At 40.8% G+C, this 17,559-nt stretch overlaps 1 protein-coding gene across 4 annotated transcripts; it reads left to right on the top strand.

The window, feature by feature from the left end:
* Positions 1-2,196: 2,196 nt before the first annotated feature.
* On the top strand, positions 2,197-16,842 carry SEH1L (SEH1 like nucleoporin). 4 transcript variants are annotated; one of them, XM_079982974.1, is made up of 9 exons: positions 2,197-2,627; positions 4,857-4,907; positions 6,498-6,644; positions 7,766-7,977; positions 8,446-8,544; positions 11,950-12,090; positions 12,336-12,493; positions 12,723-12,876; positions 13,251-13,495. In XM_079982974.1, exons 1-9 carry the CDS (start codon positions 2,517-2,519, stop codon positions 13,276-13,278), a joined length of 1,101 nt encoding a protein of 366 aa, XP_079839100.1. In that variant the 5' UTR covers positions 2,197-2,516; the 3' UTR covers positions 13,279-13,495. The 4 variants fall into 4 exon arrangements, with proteins under 4 accessions (XP_079839100.1, XP_079839102.1, XP_079839099.1 ...); XM_079982976.1 differs by having other exon boundaries at positions 2,198-2,627; positions 13,235-13,495; XM_079982973.1 differs by lacking the exon at positions 13,251-13,495 and adding an exon at positions 16,043-16,842 and having other exon boundaries at positions 2,201-2,627.
* The last annotated feature ends 717 nt before the right edge of the window (positions 16,843-17,559 follow it).

Here is a 17,559-nt window from a genome sequence, read left to right as displayed (position 1 = left end):
GGAAGAAATCCCGTTTGGCTGTTAACGCGGAAGCTGCCTGCGTGCAGCATTTTCTTTTTGCTTTATTTACATAGAAGAAAATAAAGGGGCAAACTTGGCATCAACTTTGTGTTAAGCCTGCTCCTTCCAGTGTTGAGTTCAGTAATGAGCAATCAAGTTCGTTCCTACCTGCTCAGGCCCTGTGCCTCATCTGCTTAGTCCCACACTTATTCTGTTTCTTGGTCACAAAGAAGGAATGCTGAGAGGAACATAGTTCAGCTATAGAACAGATACTTTACACGCAAAGGATCCCAGCTGTAGTCACTAGCGTTTACTTACTTACTTACTTACTTACACATTTGCTAATATTTCTGTACTGCTGAACAATCTAGCCTTTCTGTAAAAACTTTCTGTCAAAGGTAAATAATGAAAAACTAAAATGCACAAAAGCCATACAACTAGATTGTACCAATGCAGAAGTTACCAACGTTTTTGGGCAGTGGGTACATTTTGAATTTTGACAAAAGTGCTGCAAACACCAGTCACAAAATGACTGCAATGGGTGTATTGCAGTGGTTCAAGGAAGTGGGTGGCACTGTGGTCTGAACCACTGACCCTCTTGGGCTTGCTGGTTGGAAGGTCAGCACTTCAAATTTGAGCAACAGGGTGAGCTCCCATTGCTCTGTCCCAGCTTCTGCCAACCTAGCAGTTCAAAAGCAACACCAGTGCAAGTAGATAAATAGGTACCACTGTGGTGGGAAGCTAAATGGTATTTCCATGTGCTCTGGTTTCCGTCATGGTGTTCCATTGCACCAGAAGCTGTTTAGTCATGCTGGCCACATGACCTGGAAAGCTGTCTGTGGACAAACGCTGGCTCCCTTGGCCTGAAGCAAGATGAGCGCCGTACCCCATAGTCACCTTTGACTGGACTTAAGCATCCAGGTTCTCATAACCCACCCAGGGAGTCCATGACATCATTCACATAACAAAAACTACCATAGAGATATCAAATTTTTCAAAAATAGGGCATCCATGGCTTGGCTTTTGAACAACATGGGTCCACAGTATTTAGCTAATGGGAACTTCTGGTGTATTGTATAGCACAAAATTGTCACCACCACACTTACAGAGGGAAACTTCACACTTCTCTTTCAGAATTGAAGACAGTGTATATGACCTTGGTATCCAATGAAATGCGGGCATGTTTAATGGTGTTAGTTGTTCAAGATGCCAAACCAGTGTAAAAGGGAATGGAGCAATAAGATCAAACAGTATTGTGTGCATTGTGGATTTTTGAAGCCTTTCCTAACAAGTACTGGTGAGCACACTGGTGCCTACAGGCACTGTGGAGACAGCCCCTGTTCTATAGCATGTATTGCTGGTTATTGTTACAGTGAAAGCTGTCTACTGTATAAGGATTCAGTCCAAAAAGCAAGGGTGATCTGTCCACCAAAGCAATTTCTCCGCTTCCACCACACCAACTTGGGTGGTGGCAAAGGAAAAAAGCAAACACAATGCTGGGGTGTATGTTGTGGTAAATGTTTACGTGCAAGTTTGGCTATAACCAGCTTTTGACCACATTCATCACTGGCATCCCTGTCTAACTGTTTACCTTTGGGCCAAAGGTTAGCCACTCCTGATTTAAGAGAAAGTACTTAGATTGGACCAATTTAATGTTAATGGGACAAAATCCCATCCCCATGTTAAACTGAGTGTTTTAATATAAACTAGAATTGCAGCAATGTTGACATATGTCTTGCATAAATGCAACTATTTTAGAAGTCCCATTGATTTCAATGAAACTTACCGGTATATCCAGGTAAGTGTGTAAAGGTCTGGAGTCTAACAGCTGAATTCTCAGCCATAATCATGTTTGCTGATGGAGGTTAGGATATGCTGGCGGGGGACATTTCCTGACCTGGGGACGGGGGGGGGGTGCTCTGCAGCAGTTTATTAGCCAGCGGTGGTTCCGCCAGTGGGATCACGCTCAGGGCCCCAAACAGGGCGTTTACTAGGGCAGAGCAAAGCCACCGGATCCCTAATTGTTTCGTCCCCGACCGGTGCTTCTTGCCAGAGGCGAAATTGATTCCTCCTCCTCGGCGTGCGTCTCTGCAAAAAACCCAAACCCAAGCATGTTCAGGGCGGGTTAAAGCTTCCGCCTGTTGGGTTTGGAAATTGGCAACTTCTTTCTCGCTCGAGAAGGACAATGGAGCGGCTCGTCGGTTCCCTCCCCTCCTCCCCTGCCGGGGCTGCCTCGGCTTCTGCCTGAGGGGAAGGCGCAAAAGCGCAAAAGCGCAAGCGCCGGGGAGACGCTCCATTGGCCGCCTCCTCCCCGCTAAGGCCCGGCGCTCCACGCAATTAGACTGAGCCAGGCGCGCCTTTTCGAGGCGAGCGAGAGAGAGAAGGGAAAAGAGTTTGCTCGCGCCGTCAGTGCAGCTGCTGGTCAGGGGAAGCCGCTGCTTCGCCTCCTCCGCCGCCGCCTTAATCGCAGCAGCAGCAGCAGCAGCGAGCTCGGCTGACGGAGCGAGGCCGCCGAGATGTTCGTGGCGCGCAGCATCGCGGCCGACCACCGCGACCTCATCCACGACGTTTCCTTCGACTTCCACGGGCGGCGCATGGCGACCTGCTCCAGCGACCAGAGTGTCAAGGTGCGGGGATGCGGAGAGCGCGCGAAGGCCGCGGGCCCCGGCCTGTCTCCCCTCGTGAATCGGGCTATACCCGCGCGGGGCCCGTTGACGCCCTTGCTCGCCCTCCTCTCTCGGGGACCACGCGCTGCCCCTCCACTGGTGGCTGGCCGGCTCCTTCGGCCAGGCCTCAAGGAGGGCTACTGCAGTGGCTTGGGCACTTCTGCCTGCGCTGGGTAACAGGTGGTCATGGGGGGGGCATGTAGGAGGACCACGTTTTATAGCAGCCTTTTGCAACGGAAGAAATAACAAATTGTAGGACACGAGAGAGTCCCTGTTTTGTTTTGTTTTTGTAGCGCGGGAGAAAACCCAACGCACCCAAAACAGGCCTATGGACTGATTTGGGTGGCAACTTCAAGTTACAGTACTTGAACTAATAATAAAAAAGGCAGGATGCTGTGGTATGAATGAAATGGTTAAGTCGGGAACTTCTCTAGCAGCATGTCTTGTCTCCTACACTCTTTGGCAAACGTTCCACGGAATTCGACGGGGCTTGCTTCCAGATAGCAAGGGTGCACACGCCTCTGTCTTTAATCATCTTTCTGTATTTTGGACCAGTGCAATGCAATTATACTTAAAGGGTTCTCAAAGGCAATGTTGGGCAAGTCATGGTAGATGGAAGAGTCACAACTTATTAATGGAGAAAGCAAGTAATAATGTGGGATGATGGACATGTTCAGAGGCTTTTTCATTAAACATGCATTAGTACGACTGTAATTTTTCTGATTTTTGTTTTGTGTTAATACCCATGGGTCCATCAGAGGATTTGTGTGGCCTTGTAACATATGTACGTAATAAGTTGTTTGCTTTTAAAAAGTGGTTTGAGATTATTTTCCAGACAGAGTTTTGCAGTACAGGTTTGCAATAGGTGTAGACAATTTGGATTTATTTTCCTTAATGGGAATTAGTGATTTGGGATTAATAACGATTTAGGCTGCAATCCTAACCATGTTTACTCAGAAGCCAGTCCTATTGAATTTAATGGAGTTTACTCCCAAGTAGGTGGGTTAGGATTGTAAATCATTCTTCAGTGTTCACCCCTCTTAACCTGGGAGTAAACCCCATTGAATTAAAACTTTTGAGCAGACATAGTCAGAATGCTGTGTAAGTGTGTACTAGCTGAGATATAGATTGATCCTCTTTGTTTACTCAGAAGTAAGTTGAACTGAGCTCAATGGGACTTTCAAGTAAGGATACTAGTTTTGCAGTTGAGAAAGGACACAGACTAGGGGTGTGCATTATACTGACCTTTACCTAGAGTAAACCTACTAAAATTAATGGATCTCAGTTGTTTCAGTGGGACTACTGTTGGATGCAATTCAGAGTAATATTCATTAGGGGTGTGTATGTATATTCTATATATTCTATATATTCTATATATAATAATTATAATTACGCATGTCTAGCTGACGTGTAAAGTTTGCACGTCAGTAATTATGTGTTCACTTGGAAGTAATTCCCACTGTGGTAAATGAATTTCATTCCCAGGTAAAAATGCAGAGTTTTAATGATAAAATTGATGTATCTTGCTTTATATAGGACGATGTATTGGAGAGACTAACCATTACTTCTAAGAACCATTTTGTACATGACAATTTTCCTGCATAAATATTGCCCCCATGTAGAAATTTATATGCACTGTGTCATCCTGCACATGTAGATGTCTGCATGTAGTGTGATGCTGTAACTTCCCAGCTGTAACTTCCCAATGTGTATTCAGCAAATACTTATGTGCTATGCCATATAACCTTTTCATACACAGAAGTGGTGTTAGAAACATTTCAGTAATCCTTGAGAGTGCTCACAAATGGAGAATCTTTTAGCAGAAAATGTGCTTGGCACCCTGCTAATTTCGAATCCTGCACAGAAATTATATCTGTGTTAGAAAATGATATAAGTAGCCTCAAGGATTCCAAGTGATCCAATGTTGGGGTCAGATACTCTTGTGGTTCTAGTGAACAGAGGTAATTCCAAATTGGAATAGCACACACACTCACTGTCCTTTTTATAGAGAAATCTATGCACAATTTTTATTTGACTCACGTATGAGTTGATATTATAGAAGAGCATTTGTGGTTTAACATCCTTCTGGGACTCTCCACAAACCTTGATCTGTGGACTTGTTTGTGGGATCACTGTACCTTCTCTAACTTTTGAATAAAAGATTTAGATATTGTTTGGTTTTCTTAATAGGTTTGGGACAAAGGTGAAAATGGAGAATGGCACTGTACTGCCAGCTGGAAGGTAAGGGCTGTAACCTGGGAAAATCAGTTGCATGCAACAGTTTTTGGCATGAGAAGCCACAATGTAGGGAAAGATTAATTCCAAACAGTGCAGTCCTATGCATGTTCACTCAGCAGGAAATTTATCTTTGTTCAACGGGGCTTACTCCCTTGCAGTTTCTTAAGGATTGCAGCCTGAATGTGTAACCCAATAATGGTCTGCAGCTATAATTCGGTGTAAATTACTTTACTTTTAACTGCTAAGTCAGTCCCTATGAATGTTTAACTACACAAAACTCCTGTGATGGAATTTTGTTTCCTCTCTGTTGAATCTATAAAGATGCTCATGTATACAGATGTTCATGTTTCTGTTCAGATTTGCAAAAATGTTTTCCTTGAATTTTCCATTCACACTTTCCATATTTCCAGTCTGTTTCTTCAATATGCAGGTCCTTTTCCAAGATGCCTAGCAGTATATGAATCACAAAAACATCCTTCTTCTTATTAAAAGAAATTTGATGGCGGTCTCTCATGTTGTGCTGACTTTTGGATATGGTAGAAACTCCTACCTATCCCAAAGCTCAGTGTCGTATGAGTTATTCCTTACATCCATCTCATCAAGTCCTTTTGTATATGCCACTTGGGAAGTGCCATATTTTTACGTGTATAAGACACTCCCATGTATAAGACGACCCCTATTTTGGGGGGCTGCAACAGAAATTTGGGGGGGGAATTGTCCAAAGTTCTTGAGCTTTTTGTGGGGGAGATTGCCAAGAGTTGTTGAGCTTTGGGGGGGGGCATCACAGCCACCAATCACTTTACAGCCTGCCCACCACTGCAAATCACACGCATCACCATGACCACCAAACGTCTGCACGCTCGCTGCCAAAAGCCCACCTGCCCACTCGACACAACCATAGCCAATTGCACGCATGACTCGCTGCTGCCATGAATCGGCTGCCCAATTGCCACAGCCAATCGTTAGCAAGCCTCAGCAACCGATCACACACCCAGTCGCCGCTGCCAATCTCCTGCTGGCTGCTGCCACCAATCCCCCAATCCCCCCGCGCTATCCGTGTATAAGATGACCCACAATTTTTGCCTATTGTTTCTAAGGAAAAAACATGGTCTTATAAACGGAAAAATACTTGTGACACAAAACTGTGGATCAGGCAAAAGGAGCACATGGTTTGCCTGCTTCAAACCATGGTTTTGTGTGGCATGCAAATGTGGCCAACATGTATCCATGTGGGAAATTGCCTCCAGGGTCCACTTGGAATATTATGTGTGCATGAACTTTGACCCTATTACTTCAGTTAACTGGGTAGGTGGTATACAACATAGAATCATGGAATCCTAGAATTGTAGGGTTGGAAGGGACCCTGAGGATCATCTAATACAACTCCCTGCAATACAGGAATATTCATCTGTCCCAGACATTTTAGTTTGTGTTTTGGAAATGGATCAGTCAAGGGGAGGACTGTAAAGGGGCTTTGATGTTTGATACTTAATTTATATTGCTGTTATTATTTTTTCTCCCAGCCTGCATACATTAAAACTTCTTCAGGTTTAGTCTTTGGTTTTCAAGTTCCAGTTCTTCTTACCTTTCCAGACACATAGTGGATCTGTGTGGCGTGTTACATGGGCACATCCAGAGTTTGGACAGGTCTTGGCTTCCTGCTCTTTTGACAGAACAGCTGCTGTATGGGAAGAAATAGTAGGAGAATCCAATGATAAACTTCGAGGGCAAAGTCATTGGGTAAGTTTTGAAGAGTGACAGTTCTAATGCACTCATTTCTCACATATAATTTATAAAATTGTTGCTGCCTCAAGGATTTACTTTGCTAAATTTCACAGTTAAGAGATTTATTATAAATGTTTTTAAAGAAATGTTATATATTCACAAAGCTACATATTTGAATATATATAGATATATTTAGTTTGATTTGTTTACTATACATGGCTTTTGACGAATCATAAGCTTGGACCCTACATTTTTCTTCTATTCAGACAAGGAGATGTGTGATTTCTACCAACTTCTCTCCATCTGCAGTCCCTCATCACATATCCTACACCAATCTCAAGAGTTCCTCAACTCTCAGGAGCAGATTTTTGGGAGGTGTAGGGAGTTGCAGAGAGGAGGTGACAAAGCCCCATTATGTGAACAGAACTCCATGTCTTTTGTGTAATAAAAGTTAAGATCCAAGCCGTAGCTCTGGTGGGATGTTGATTATCCTGTTAATCCATATGATTGGGGTGAGGTTGGGGTTGAAGAGTATGGAAGGGCAAAGGCCATGATTCAAATACCACTGACAGTGTTCTGCGTATGCACAGAAACATTTTAGCTCTCCTTCCAGCAGCTGCCTTTACTGCCTCCTGAAAAGCCCTCCTCCAAGGTTGGGGGCGCCCCTAGGCCTGGACCCTATAGCAGAGACTGCCTAATGCAGCCCTTTGGCACTACTAGCCAATCTGACCTGGCAATAAATGAATTGTCTTACTCAAATTCAAGTATCTATTAGTTTTAATTCTGATTAGCTTCTACTATTTGCTTGGCTCTTACCTTTAGTATTAACAATGATCTGCCCATCACAGTATACAAGAGCATTCTTTATGCTTACAGCTAGAATGTATTTCAATTGAACTTTTCATAATATCAAATGAACATACTTGCTCTCCTTAACTTTGGAGCTTGTAAGATTTCTAATACAGTTATGTTTCATGGTTATGTTTTTCATAAAATTTATCAAACGTGTAGTATCTTGTTTACAGATAAAAATTTAGCTTTCTATTCTAAAGTTTATTTACCTAAATAAATAAGTGATGGTGCGTCTAAAAATCTGTTTTCCTTCTTCTAATGACTGTTCCATTGATTATCTTTAGGTGAAGAGGACTACTCTGGTTGACAGTAGGACATCAGTTACAGATGTAAAGTTTGCTCCTAAGCATATGGGCCTCATGCTGGCAACATGTTCAGCAGATGGAGTTGTTAGGATATATGAAGCACCAGATGTTATGAATCTCAGTCAGTGGTCACTTCAGCATGAAATCTCATGTAAACTAAGCTGCAGTTGTATTTCTTGGAATCCTTCAAGGTAAGATATCAATTCCCTTGAATCAGAAAGTAAAGAGGGAGGGAAACCCTAAGGGTAATTGGCTTGTTTCCTTCTTGTGTAATATTTATTTAAATTCTTGACTGTAAAATAGTGGTGCTGGGTCTAAAAGGAAACCAAGACAGTTGAATATTTATAATCCAGGGGTAGCCAATGTGAGGCCATCCAGATGTTGTTGGGCTGCAACTCCTATCATCCCTGACCATTAGCTAAGCTGACTTAGGTTAAAGAGAGTTGGAGTCAATGTCTAGAGGACACTGTGTTAGCTACTCCTGAGTTAGAAGGATCAGCAAGTAGGTGATGCAAAAAAAACTTTCTGTCTGAGATCCTGGGATCCTATGTTCCATCAGGTGTCCGCTGTGCATGCTGTCTTTTAAGAGAAAAGATATTGAGGAATTTATTTTCATCATCAGAAGTCCTCTGTAAAAATATTCCATTTTGCATTTGCAGCTCTCGCGCTCATGCACCTATGATAGCTGTAGGAAGTGATGACAGCAGCCCAAATGTACTGGCAAAAGTTCAGATTTATGAATACAATGAAAATACCAGGTAAGAGGAAGAAAACAAAGCAACTTTCATTTTTCAACACTTCATAATATTGCTTCACAACATCATTTGTTCTTCTGAGACTTGAACATGTTAAAATGGATCGCTGAAACCCTAATTTGGTACTGATTTTAAGTTTATACTATGGATCACCAGTGGTCCCTCCAAATGGCCTGTGTGACCATTTATAGCAAATTCCACCCACCTGCCAATCATACAATGCTATTTACTGTCACCTGTCTTCATTCTAATCTGCCTTGCTGCTTTTACTAAAGTTCCCTCCAAAGTATATGTGAAATACAGTTAAAGATGATCCTATCCGCTTCTGGCATGTGGCCTCCAGAACGTTGACCAGGTTTGAATCTGGCCCTTAGGCTGAAAGTGGTTCTCCGTTCCTGCTAAAAACCGATTTATTTCAATGCTGGGAGTGCATGGGAGGGGGAAATCACAGCAGGGAAAGAAGATTTTATTTTTATTTTTTATAAAAAAATTTATTAGGTTTTCACATTTTATAAAACAAAAACAAAAACAAAACATGTATATTTTTAGACTCTTATTTTCATTACCCCCTTTCCTTGACTTCCCCCCACCCCCTCTTCATACATCCCAATTCCAATAATTAGTTCAGCAAGTTCTTATCTCACATCTTTAACATATTATTGTTATTTTTAAACTTAATCCTTTTTACTTATCCAAATTTAATTTATCCAATTCTCTTTTAAACATTAAATATTTTTTTCTAAGGTCGACCTAATTACCCTTCCACGAATTTCTCCCTTTGTAATTTTGTTAATTATATGTCATAATGGCCAAATACAAAAATCATAAAATTTTGAAATTCTGTTCTCTCCTCCCTCCCTACCCCAGTTTCCATCCCTTCCCAAACAATTATCCTAGCCCGGATTCCTCACATCAGAGGCCTTCAAGTCACTGTCAGACTCTCTCTGCCGATTTTGTTGGTAGCCCTTTTTGTTGGTCCTCAGGTCTCGAAGGAATTCTGTCACAGTCACATCATATTTTCTTCCATCCAAGATATTTAATAGCAGTTGCTGCAAAAAGTCAATTGATCTCCCATACTCAAAGAGGAAGTCCCAATCATATTTCTTTACTCTTTTGAATTCCAATATTCCAAGTGCTCCCGGGACTTCCTCCTTCATCTTTCTCATCTTTCGCAGATTTGTAATCCAAGGATCTTCTTCTTTATTTCCTGGCAATATGGGCTTCTGATTGATATTTTCCTGTACTTTTTCCATTCCTTCTTTTCTCTCCACCGGTTCCAAAAAAGTCTTTTCTGGTTCAGCTGCAGATTCCTTATCAGACAAATCCTTTATGCATTCAGCAGAGTCGTTTGTTTTGGGATTCAAGGTCATAAGTTCTTTGTTCATAGCCGTACTCTGCTCTTGCAGGATTCCCACGAGAAAAAACATTCTTTCTATTTCTGCCAGTAATTTTCCCTCTGCAGCCATTGTAATGTCTCTTGTTCCCCCTAGGGAGATTACAGTTGCTTGATAGTCCTTTTCCAACAGCCCGTTACTTTGTTGTTTATGACTACGTTGTTTCCAGCCACCTCAGTTCAAAAGCAACACTTTTAGTTCAGAGAGTTATTAAATAACAAAGTTCTTAAGTTTTAGCCACCCGTTTGACAGCTCCTTTGACAGCTGTCAAACTCCTTGTTCTTTTTCCTCCGGCTCACACACAGGACGCTCCCGGGTTCAGGGGGGGGGGTTACACAAAAGCTTCCAAAACTCCTCACTTTCTCTCCAGCACAAAGACTTCTTCTGTCAAACTCATGGAAATATTTTTTATCTAACACCAAAAACAATACTCTCCACCTTAGTCCACCGATCCTTGCTTTAGATCGTTTGTAGATAGGGGGGGGTGCGGACTTCCCTTTAGCACATCCCCCGATTGTCCCAAATTCAAAGGTATAGATTTTAAAGTCCAAATTCCATTCTACTCACGGGTTATTTGTTTCCAGTCCGAATTTTGGGGAAAAAGTCAGCGCTGTCCGGCCATGGCTCGCGGCTTCGCTCCACTGAAGTAGCGGTCTACTCTCAGCACCACGCCACTCCCCGTACCCTCTCCGTAGCCTTTAAAAAGGCTCTTCGTGGGTCAGGGAGGGCGCTTAAAGGTGCCCACTGAGTCACCAAGTCCGCAGGCTTCCGCGCCTGCGGTTTCTGAGGGTCTCCGTGTCGCCGGCGCGGTAGGACCCGTCTTCAGTAGAGCCGATTCCCTCCGGAGCTCGGAGGGAATCCGCCATAAGCCGATCGCGCTAACCCGGAAGTCGGGAAAGAAGATTTTAACCTACCTGTGTTCTGTAAGATTGCCCCTTCCTCAGCATTGTGACTAGGAAAGAAAAACCCCAACATTTATCCAAGCCTGATTCTGGTAGTGGGTGAGGCCGAGTATTCCCCGCCTCTCTCTGTGGGTGGTGTTTGTATGTGCATTTGCTCTCTGCCTGTTCTGGCCACACCCAGTTCTGTTCTGGTTCTGCCACTGCAGGCATTTGACCTTCAGAAAGTTGGCTGCAAGGGGACATGACCTTCTTGCTGCAGGAGGTTCCCCATGTCTGCTGTATAGCTAATGTTCAAGTTGAGGCGGAGGGAGAAGTAACTTGCCAATGCCCCATGATAATTTAATGACAGACGTTGGGCTTGAACAACAATCTGTAGAGAATATTGAATATTTTAGCTTTCCTAATAATATGCTATTATTTTCCTTAAAAGTTTTGCAAAGCTACATTTAATTAATGAATGCCAACCATTAAAATCCTATCCTGTGTACTTTCCTCCAAATACAGAGTCTGTTGCCAAAACAAAGCAGCTTATTCTACTCAAAGATCCAAACTCTCTATAATAAGCTTGATTTGACTAATTGGGAATAGTGAGTGATGTTGAAGTAATGAGAAACATATGATCTGTGGAAAGTTTTCCCCTTCCTATGGTTTTAATTTTTTTGGAATCTGAGTACAGTCTGTTTTTTCTGTTACGAATCAACAGACTTGCCATTCTGAACTTCAGTACCTCAGAAATAATTTCCATAGCACTGCCTATTAAATTCATTGAAGTAAAAAGACAACTTGTGTATTTAATGTTTCTGATTCAAGCCAGTGTCATTGTTGAGTGACCTGGTCCCATCCTCTTGTTGTTCAGAACAACAATCAGTTGTCACTTGAACACTTCATAACATGGCAATAATTTTGTAACAAATTGTACATCCCAGACATCAAATAGTACAAATTATAGTTCACATACATTCTAGAAAAAAAGGATTGTTATCTAGAGAATACTTTTTAAAGAATACTTTCATGGGAGAATTTACCAATAATGTTGTTATAAAAACAGTTGGGGGGGGCTTTAATATGTTTCTATGTTTAGAAATTAATACACTGTCTGTCTCACTTTTCAGGAAGTATGCAAAAGCAGAAACACTTATGACAGTCACAGACCCTGTGCATGATATTGCATTTGCTCCAAACCTGGGAAGGTCCTTCCATATATTGGCTGTAGCTACCAAAGATGTGCGAATTTTCACATTAAAACCACTAAGGTGAGTTTTTGACATACATATCCTATAATGTGGAAGCAGATATTTGGTATTTTCTTTCTCTCAACTATGGAACTAATTGTCCTCATGGTTAAGAACCTTGTAAGTTTATTCAATATTCAGTACAGTAATCCTTTTTTTAAAGCAGCACACAAAAAAGGGCAAAACATTGTTTTACTTTCTGTAATTAAAAGAATGGATGTATTTTAAGCAGATCAAACTCCAATATACAATTTTGCTTTCAACAGAAAGGAACTGACTTCTTCATCAGGCCTGACAAAATTTGAGGTCCAGTTAGTGGCTCAGTTTGATAACCACAATTCTCAGGTCTGGCGTGTAAGTTGGAACATTACAGGCACAGTGCTTGCATCTTCAGGAGACGATGGGTGTGTAAGGCTTTGGAAAGGTAAGTGTTCCTTCAGAATTCTCTGTGTGATTAAATGTTGAATTATTAGAAGACTATGGCTTCAGTCTTAAGCATACATAGTAGTAACCTGCTTAGGACTGGCTAGAGTTAGATTTTTTAAAATATAATGTGTTTTAGGAGCTATATCATTAGTTATACTATTATAACTGTCATAAAAATATATTTCTCAAGTCACAATTGCATTATTTTCTTGTTCATTCCCATGCAGCTAACTACATGGACAACTGGAAGTGTACTGGAATTTTGAAAGGTAATGGGAGTCCAGTCAATGCTAGTTCCACTCAGCAGGGAGCTTTTAATGCTCCTTTAGGCACAGCCAATTCAAGCCTCCAGAATTCAGTAAATGGAACATCTGCTGGCAGGTATGCCACTTCGTATGTAAATTCTGCAATTTAAGAACTCTTTGTTTTGTCAACACCCACCATTAATCTCCCTAAAATCTTAAGCATCATTTTGCATAATTATTAGTAACTTTAAATCAATAGCTTGCAGATTCAGTTGTCCTAGTCTTATCTGCAGTGTCCTGTATGCAACAGATAAAATATTATAAAGAAAAACTTTCTTCTAGTTACTGTTCACATACTTCAAATGCTGAGTTCACTTGAGTATTTTGAAGACCATGTCATTAGCTCTTTTATTTTCCTACTCGCAGTACTGTATCTGCCTTTTGTTGCTCTATAATACCTTGACCACTCATTATCCTACTGTCTCTCAACTAAGGTCTCTTTGACTTCAGCCTCCTGTGCTGCTCTCCTACTTCCTGAGACTCCTTGGGAACATGACCCTCTTCCAATCCTGTTCTGCAGTATCTCTAGGCAACCACTTTTTAAAAGTAGCTTTCAACACAAGAGTCTATTTTTGGCCTGTCCATACAAACTTGATTCTGAAAGGAACCATTGTTGAGGGATCAACTTTTTGTGTAGGATTGCCTCGGGCAGCTTCATACAGCCGCAACCATTTGATGGACACAATTCAGACTATTAGCGGCTTAGTGGATAAGCAGATAAGCGGCTTAGAAAAGGGGGGGGGGAGTCGGAAAAACTCGCAAGACATTTTCGTCTTGCGAAGCAAGCCCATAGGAAATTCGTTTTGCGAAGCACCTCCAAAACGGAAAACCCTTTCGTCTAGCGGGTTTTTCGTCTTGCAAGGCATTCGTCTTGCGGGGCACCACTGTATATGCTGTAGATTTATGTTTTCCACACTTGTGCCCACAAATACGAGTGCTAGAAAGACAGCAATCTATAAAATTAAAGTGGTCATGTCTTCAAATCTGTTCAGTTAAACAGGGTTCTTGTGTTTCCATTTCTCCCTTATAATCTCAGAGTTACATTTCAGAGGAAATTTTTGTATTCCAGGGCACAAATTTGAAGTCAGAAATAGTACAGCTTTAATAATGAGATATACTTGCTGTTGTGGGGTGGAAAAACCCTTTTGAAGCATATCATATTTGAAAATGGGGCTGAACTCAGACATATTGTATTGCCCTGATGATTCTATATAAACAGAAATGTAAATGCTGAGTTTTAGAAGCAGGCTGATACAATAGAATATTGTTATTATGGCTCAGCATTCTGGTACTTTTGTTAGTAACACTACTAACACTTTTGGAGATCAACGTCACAAACACCCTATGCTTAACAAGGAAATAATTAAAATTGTTTTGAGAAGTGATTGAAAAGATTAAAATTTAATAAACCTACCAAATACTGTTCCACAGTATTCTTATTGTGCTTATAACCATATGTGTCTAAAATTGTGATGCATTTTCCCTTCTCCATTTGTATTATGTCCTTTTTAACAGAAAGCACAGCTGAACCCAAGCTAACTGGAGTAACTTTGCTGTTTTGCTGCTTGTTGCATGCACACAGGAATGGAAAGCGAACTCCTTTCCCCCCTCCCCAGCGCCGTTTGACCTCTTCCCAAGACACCAGCAGTCTGCCTACTACTAAAAGCAAATCAAAAGGCTCTATTAAAAAACACTGTATGCGTACTTTGCTAGCCAGCACAGTATGACCTTGTTGGAATCTGTGGGAAAAAAACAGTAACATGGAGAGTTTTCTTGTGGAGACACTTCTCCTCTTTCTCTTCAGAAAAAGATTTTTTTATATATAAATCAGAGTGGGGGAAGTTCACCCAAGTAACAAGGATTACCATCCTTTATATTTGAGGTGTTGGGTGGGGAAAGTATTAGTGTGAAGCCTTGGTAATCAGTTGGTTTTCATTTAAATTGCTTTGAATAATTGATTTTGTTCTACATTTTGTTCAGATGAGTCTTAACCATTACATTTTTGTTAATGGATTTGCAATGTGCAAACTTAACTAAGCATTGTTGTACCTTGACAGTTGTACAGTTAGTATCTTAATTTGGAATTGCTTCACAATTAATTAAATACTATTTCAGAGTAAACAAACAAAAAAATCACCAGAAGCCCCAACACTAATTAATGTCATACTTTTAGTGAGAATGATCTTGCCTGATAGTTGCATGTTCCTGTGGCATGATTCCATGGAATAATTAGCAAGACTTCCTTTGGTCACAATATTGTAGTGGAGAACCATATCCATATGAATGTTTGTCATGTGGCATTGACAAGTTGCTCTGGAATTATTGTCCATTGCCTTTAAGATGCTTCATGCATTACATAGTGAGGACACACACTGCTTCTGTGCAATTGAGTTACTGCTCTGGAACAGACTGAAGCAGTGTCCTATTGCAAACATTCATCAGGACATGGCAAGAAAATGCCTTGTTTTATATAGTGGCATGTCAATGTAGCTCTAAATATGTCCTGTCTCCAGATTCTACTAACTTTGCCATTCTGTTCTGTAAATTTGTCTACATTTCCAAAGATTGTAAAGATTACAAAGTGGTGTCTTTAATATTACGGGTAAGTCATAAAAAGTGACATGTAATAGTTCTTTAAGCCTTTAATTTACCAGATGTATTTGGTTTTATCCTACATTTTCTCCAGAATTATGTATATATGCACCCAGACTGTATTTCAGTGGAAAAGGAGTCACTTATTGTATATTGTGGAAATCTAAGCACTGTAAAAACAGGGTTTTTTCACATCTGTCCTATAAAATCTGCATTAAAGTTAATGTGGATGCAAATACAGCATAAATATATCTGCATAATTAATGTGTGCCTGTTTTTCTGCAAGTGTTTACTAAAAACATTGAGTTACAGTACATGGTTTTAAGGAGAGAGAAAACATGTTGATAGGAACTCATTTAATTTACAGATAATTTATTATTTTGCAAAATGCACATAAGGCATATCTTAATTTAGAGATATTGTATTCGAACCAAATAGTTTCCAGACTGCCATAACCATTTTTGTTTTGATTGCGAACATGATTTTGGCCATTATATTTTATTTTTGGCATGGATTTACTAAAGCCTTCACCCCCTCCCCCCAGCATGTCTTTTCTCTTCCCCTTTGGTTCTCCTCATATTTACTACTATTCTCTTTTTTCTTGTTTTTCCTTTTTTCTTTTTTGGTGTTCCTGTCTTCATTGTTTTCAGGTATTTCTTTCCCCCTCTGGATTCCCCACGGGCTGGATCAAGATGGTCCAGTTATGCCCAGCTCCTACCTCCTGCTCCTCTGATAGAGCACTCTTGCGATGCTGCCACTGCCAATCTCCAGTATCCTCACCCTCGCAGACGATATATCTCTCGACCTCTTAACCTATTACGGGAACATGAAGGGGTTTAATGCACATTTAAAACTGTATTAAGGGCCTCAATCAGATGCTTGTAAAATGCTTGCGTTTCTGTCGCTTATTATTATTTTGCATACTTTCTCCCGCCAGAATTCACTGTGCTAGCGCTTATGCACCAAATGCTAGCTCTGCTATCCAATCCATTTTCAACCATGATGAAACAAATAAGCAGTATTAGGTGTGGGTCATACACAACAGATAAGTTCAAAGTGCTTGTTCCACCATTTATTTTATTTTTTATTTTTTGTATTCAATCTACTGTGCTATTTTCATTTTAATAGATTTTGTTTGTATCCTGCATTGTTTTTGGAAATGTGTCCTTAAAACTAAATAGAACTTGAATAAAACTGTTCTACTGTGTGGAGGGGGGCGAATCTTAATCTCCAGCATCAAACTTCTAAGTGACCAGATTCTTGAGGCTTTTTCCAGCCCTGGACATTGGTACTGAAATGGAATGCTAAAGTAAAAATGCAGTATTTGTGCATTCTGCAGCAATATAGAATTGGTAGTGTGTTTAGTCACTTGCAAACATTTTCACTTTCTTGCATAAAAATATTTACACTACGTTTTATAATTGTAGGTTAATAAAAAAAAAATGAAAATTATGTCGTGTGGTGGTTTTATTTAAGTTGTACTTATTTCTAAATGTATAAAAGTGAATATTGGGGAGAGGGAGCTGTCAGACTTCACCTATGACCATAGGCTTATGCTGTGCACCTTGACCTGTTCTGTTTCTAGCCTTAGCCACCTTTGGTATAGCATGTGGCATCTGAAATAACATCATCCACAGAGAGAGGTAGCATAATTTGTAGAGCATGAGACTCTTAATATCAGGGTCATGGGTTTGAACCCTACAGTGGGCAGTAAACAATAGTGCACTGCAGACTTTTCTCTAGGCTGACAATATTGAATGTTTCTTGTAGAAATGTTTTCAGGTAAAGTAGAAAAATGAAAGAATTCTCCAATATGCCTTGATGCAAAAATACAACTCGTCCTGCAGTCTTCAGAATGTCTGTCCAGAAGTAAGTCTGAAGTAAAGGGTAAGGATTGCAGCTTTGGGTGCAGCTAAGCAGAAATATTAACATGCAGCAAAACCCTATGCTTCTGCTGCTGTTTTGGTGATCACTCAAAAGTCCCACTGTGTGCTGTGGGAAAAATCTTGTTTGAGTTCTACATAAATCTGCATAAAATTATGCTTCCAATACCATGGTCATCAAAGAACATCCAGTATAATTGCCTTAAATCCTCTGCCCTTTCTTGGATAGGGTTGGTGTGTCCAAAGAGCTGTCTTGAGTAATCCCAAAAGGCTTCATATGACCT

This window comes from Podarcis cretensis (assembly GCF_951804945.1).
Source record: "Podarcis cretensis genome assembly, chromosome: 7".
NCBI classification, from domain to species: domain Eukaryota; kingdom Metazoa; phylum Chordata; class Lepidosauria; order Squamata; family Lacertidae; genus Podarcis; species Podarcis cretensis.
Note: the sequence above shows the minus strand (reverse complement) of the source record. Positions and strands in the feature narration are given on the sequence as shown.

What these genes read in the sequence shown, in the direction of transcription:
- SEH1L (XM_079982973.1), top strand. Translation starts at nt 2,517, where the DNA reads ATGTTCGTGGCGCGCAGCATCGCGGCCGACCACCGCGACCTCATCCAC. An exon ending in CCAGCGACCAGAGTGTCAAG is followed by an intron (nt 2,628 to 4,856) that starts GTGCGGGGATGC and finishes TTTTCTTAATAG; the next exon opens with GTTTGGGACAAAGGTGAAAA. An exon ending in GAATACAATGAAAATACCAG is followed by an intron (nt 8,545 to 11,949) that starts GTAAGAGGAAGA and finishes CTCACTTTTCAG; the next exon opens with GAAGTATGCAAAAGCAGAAA.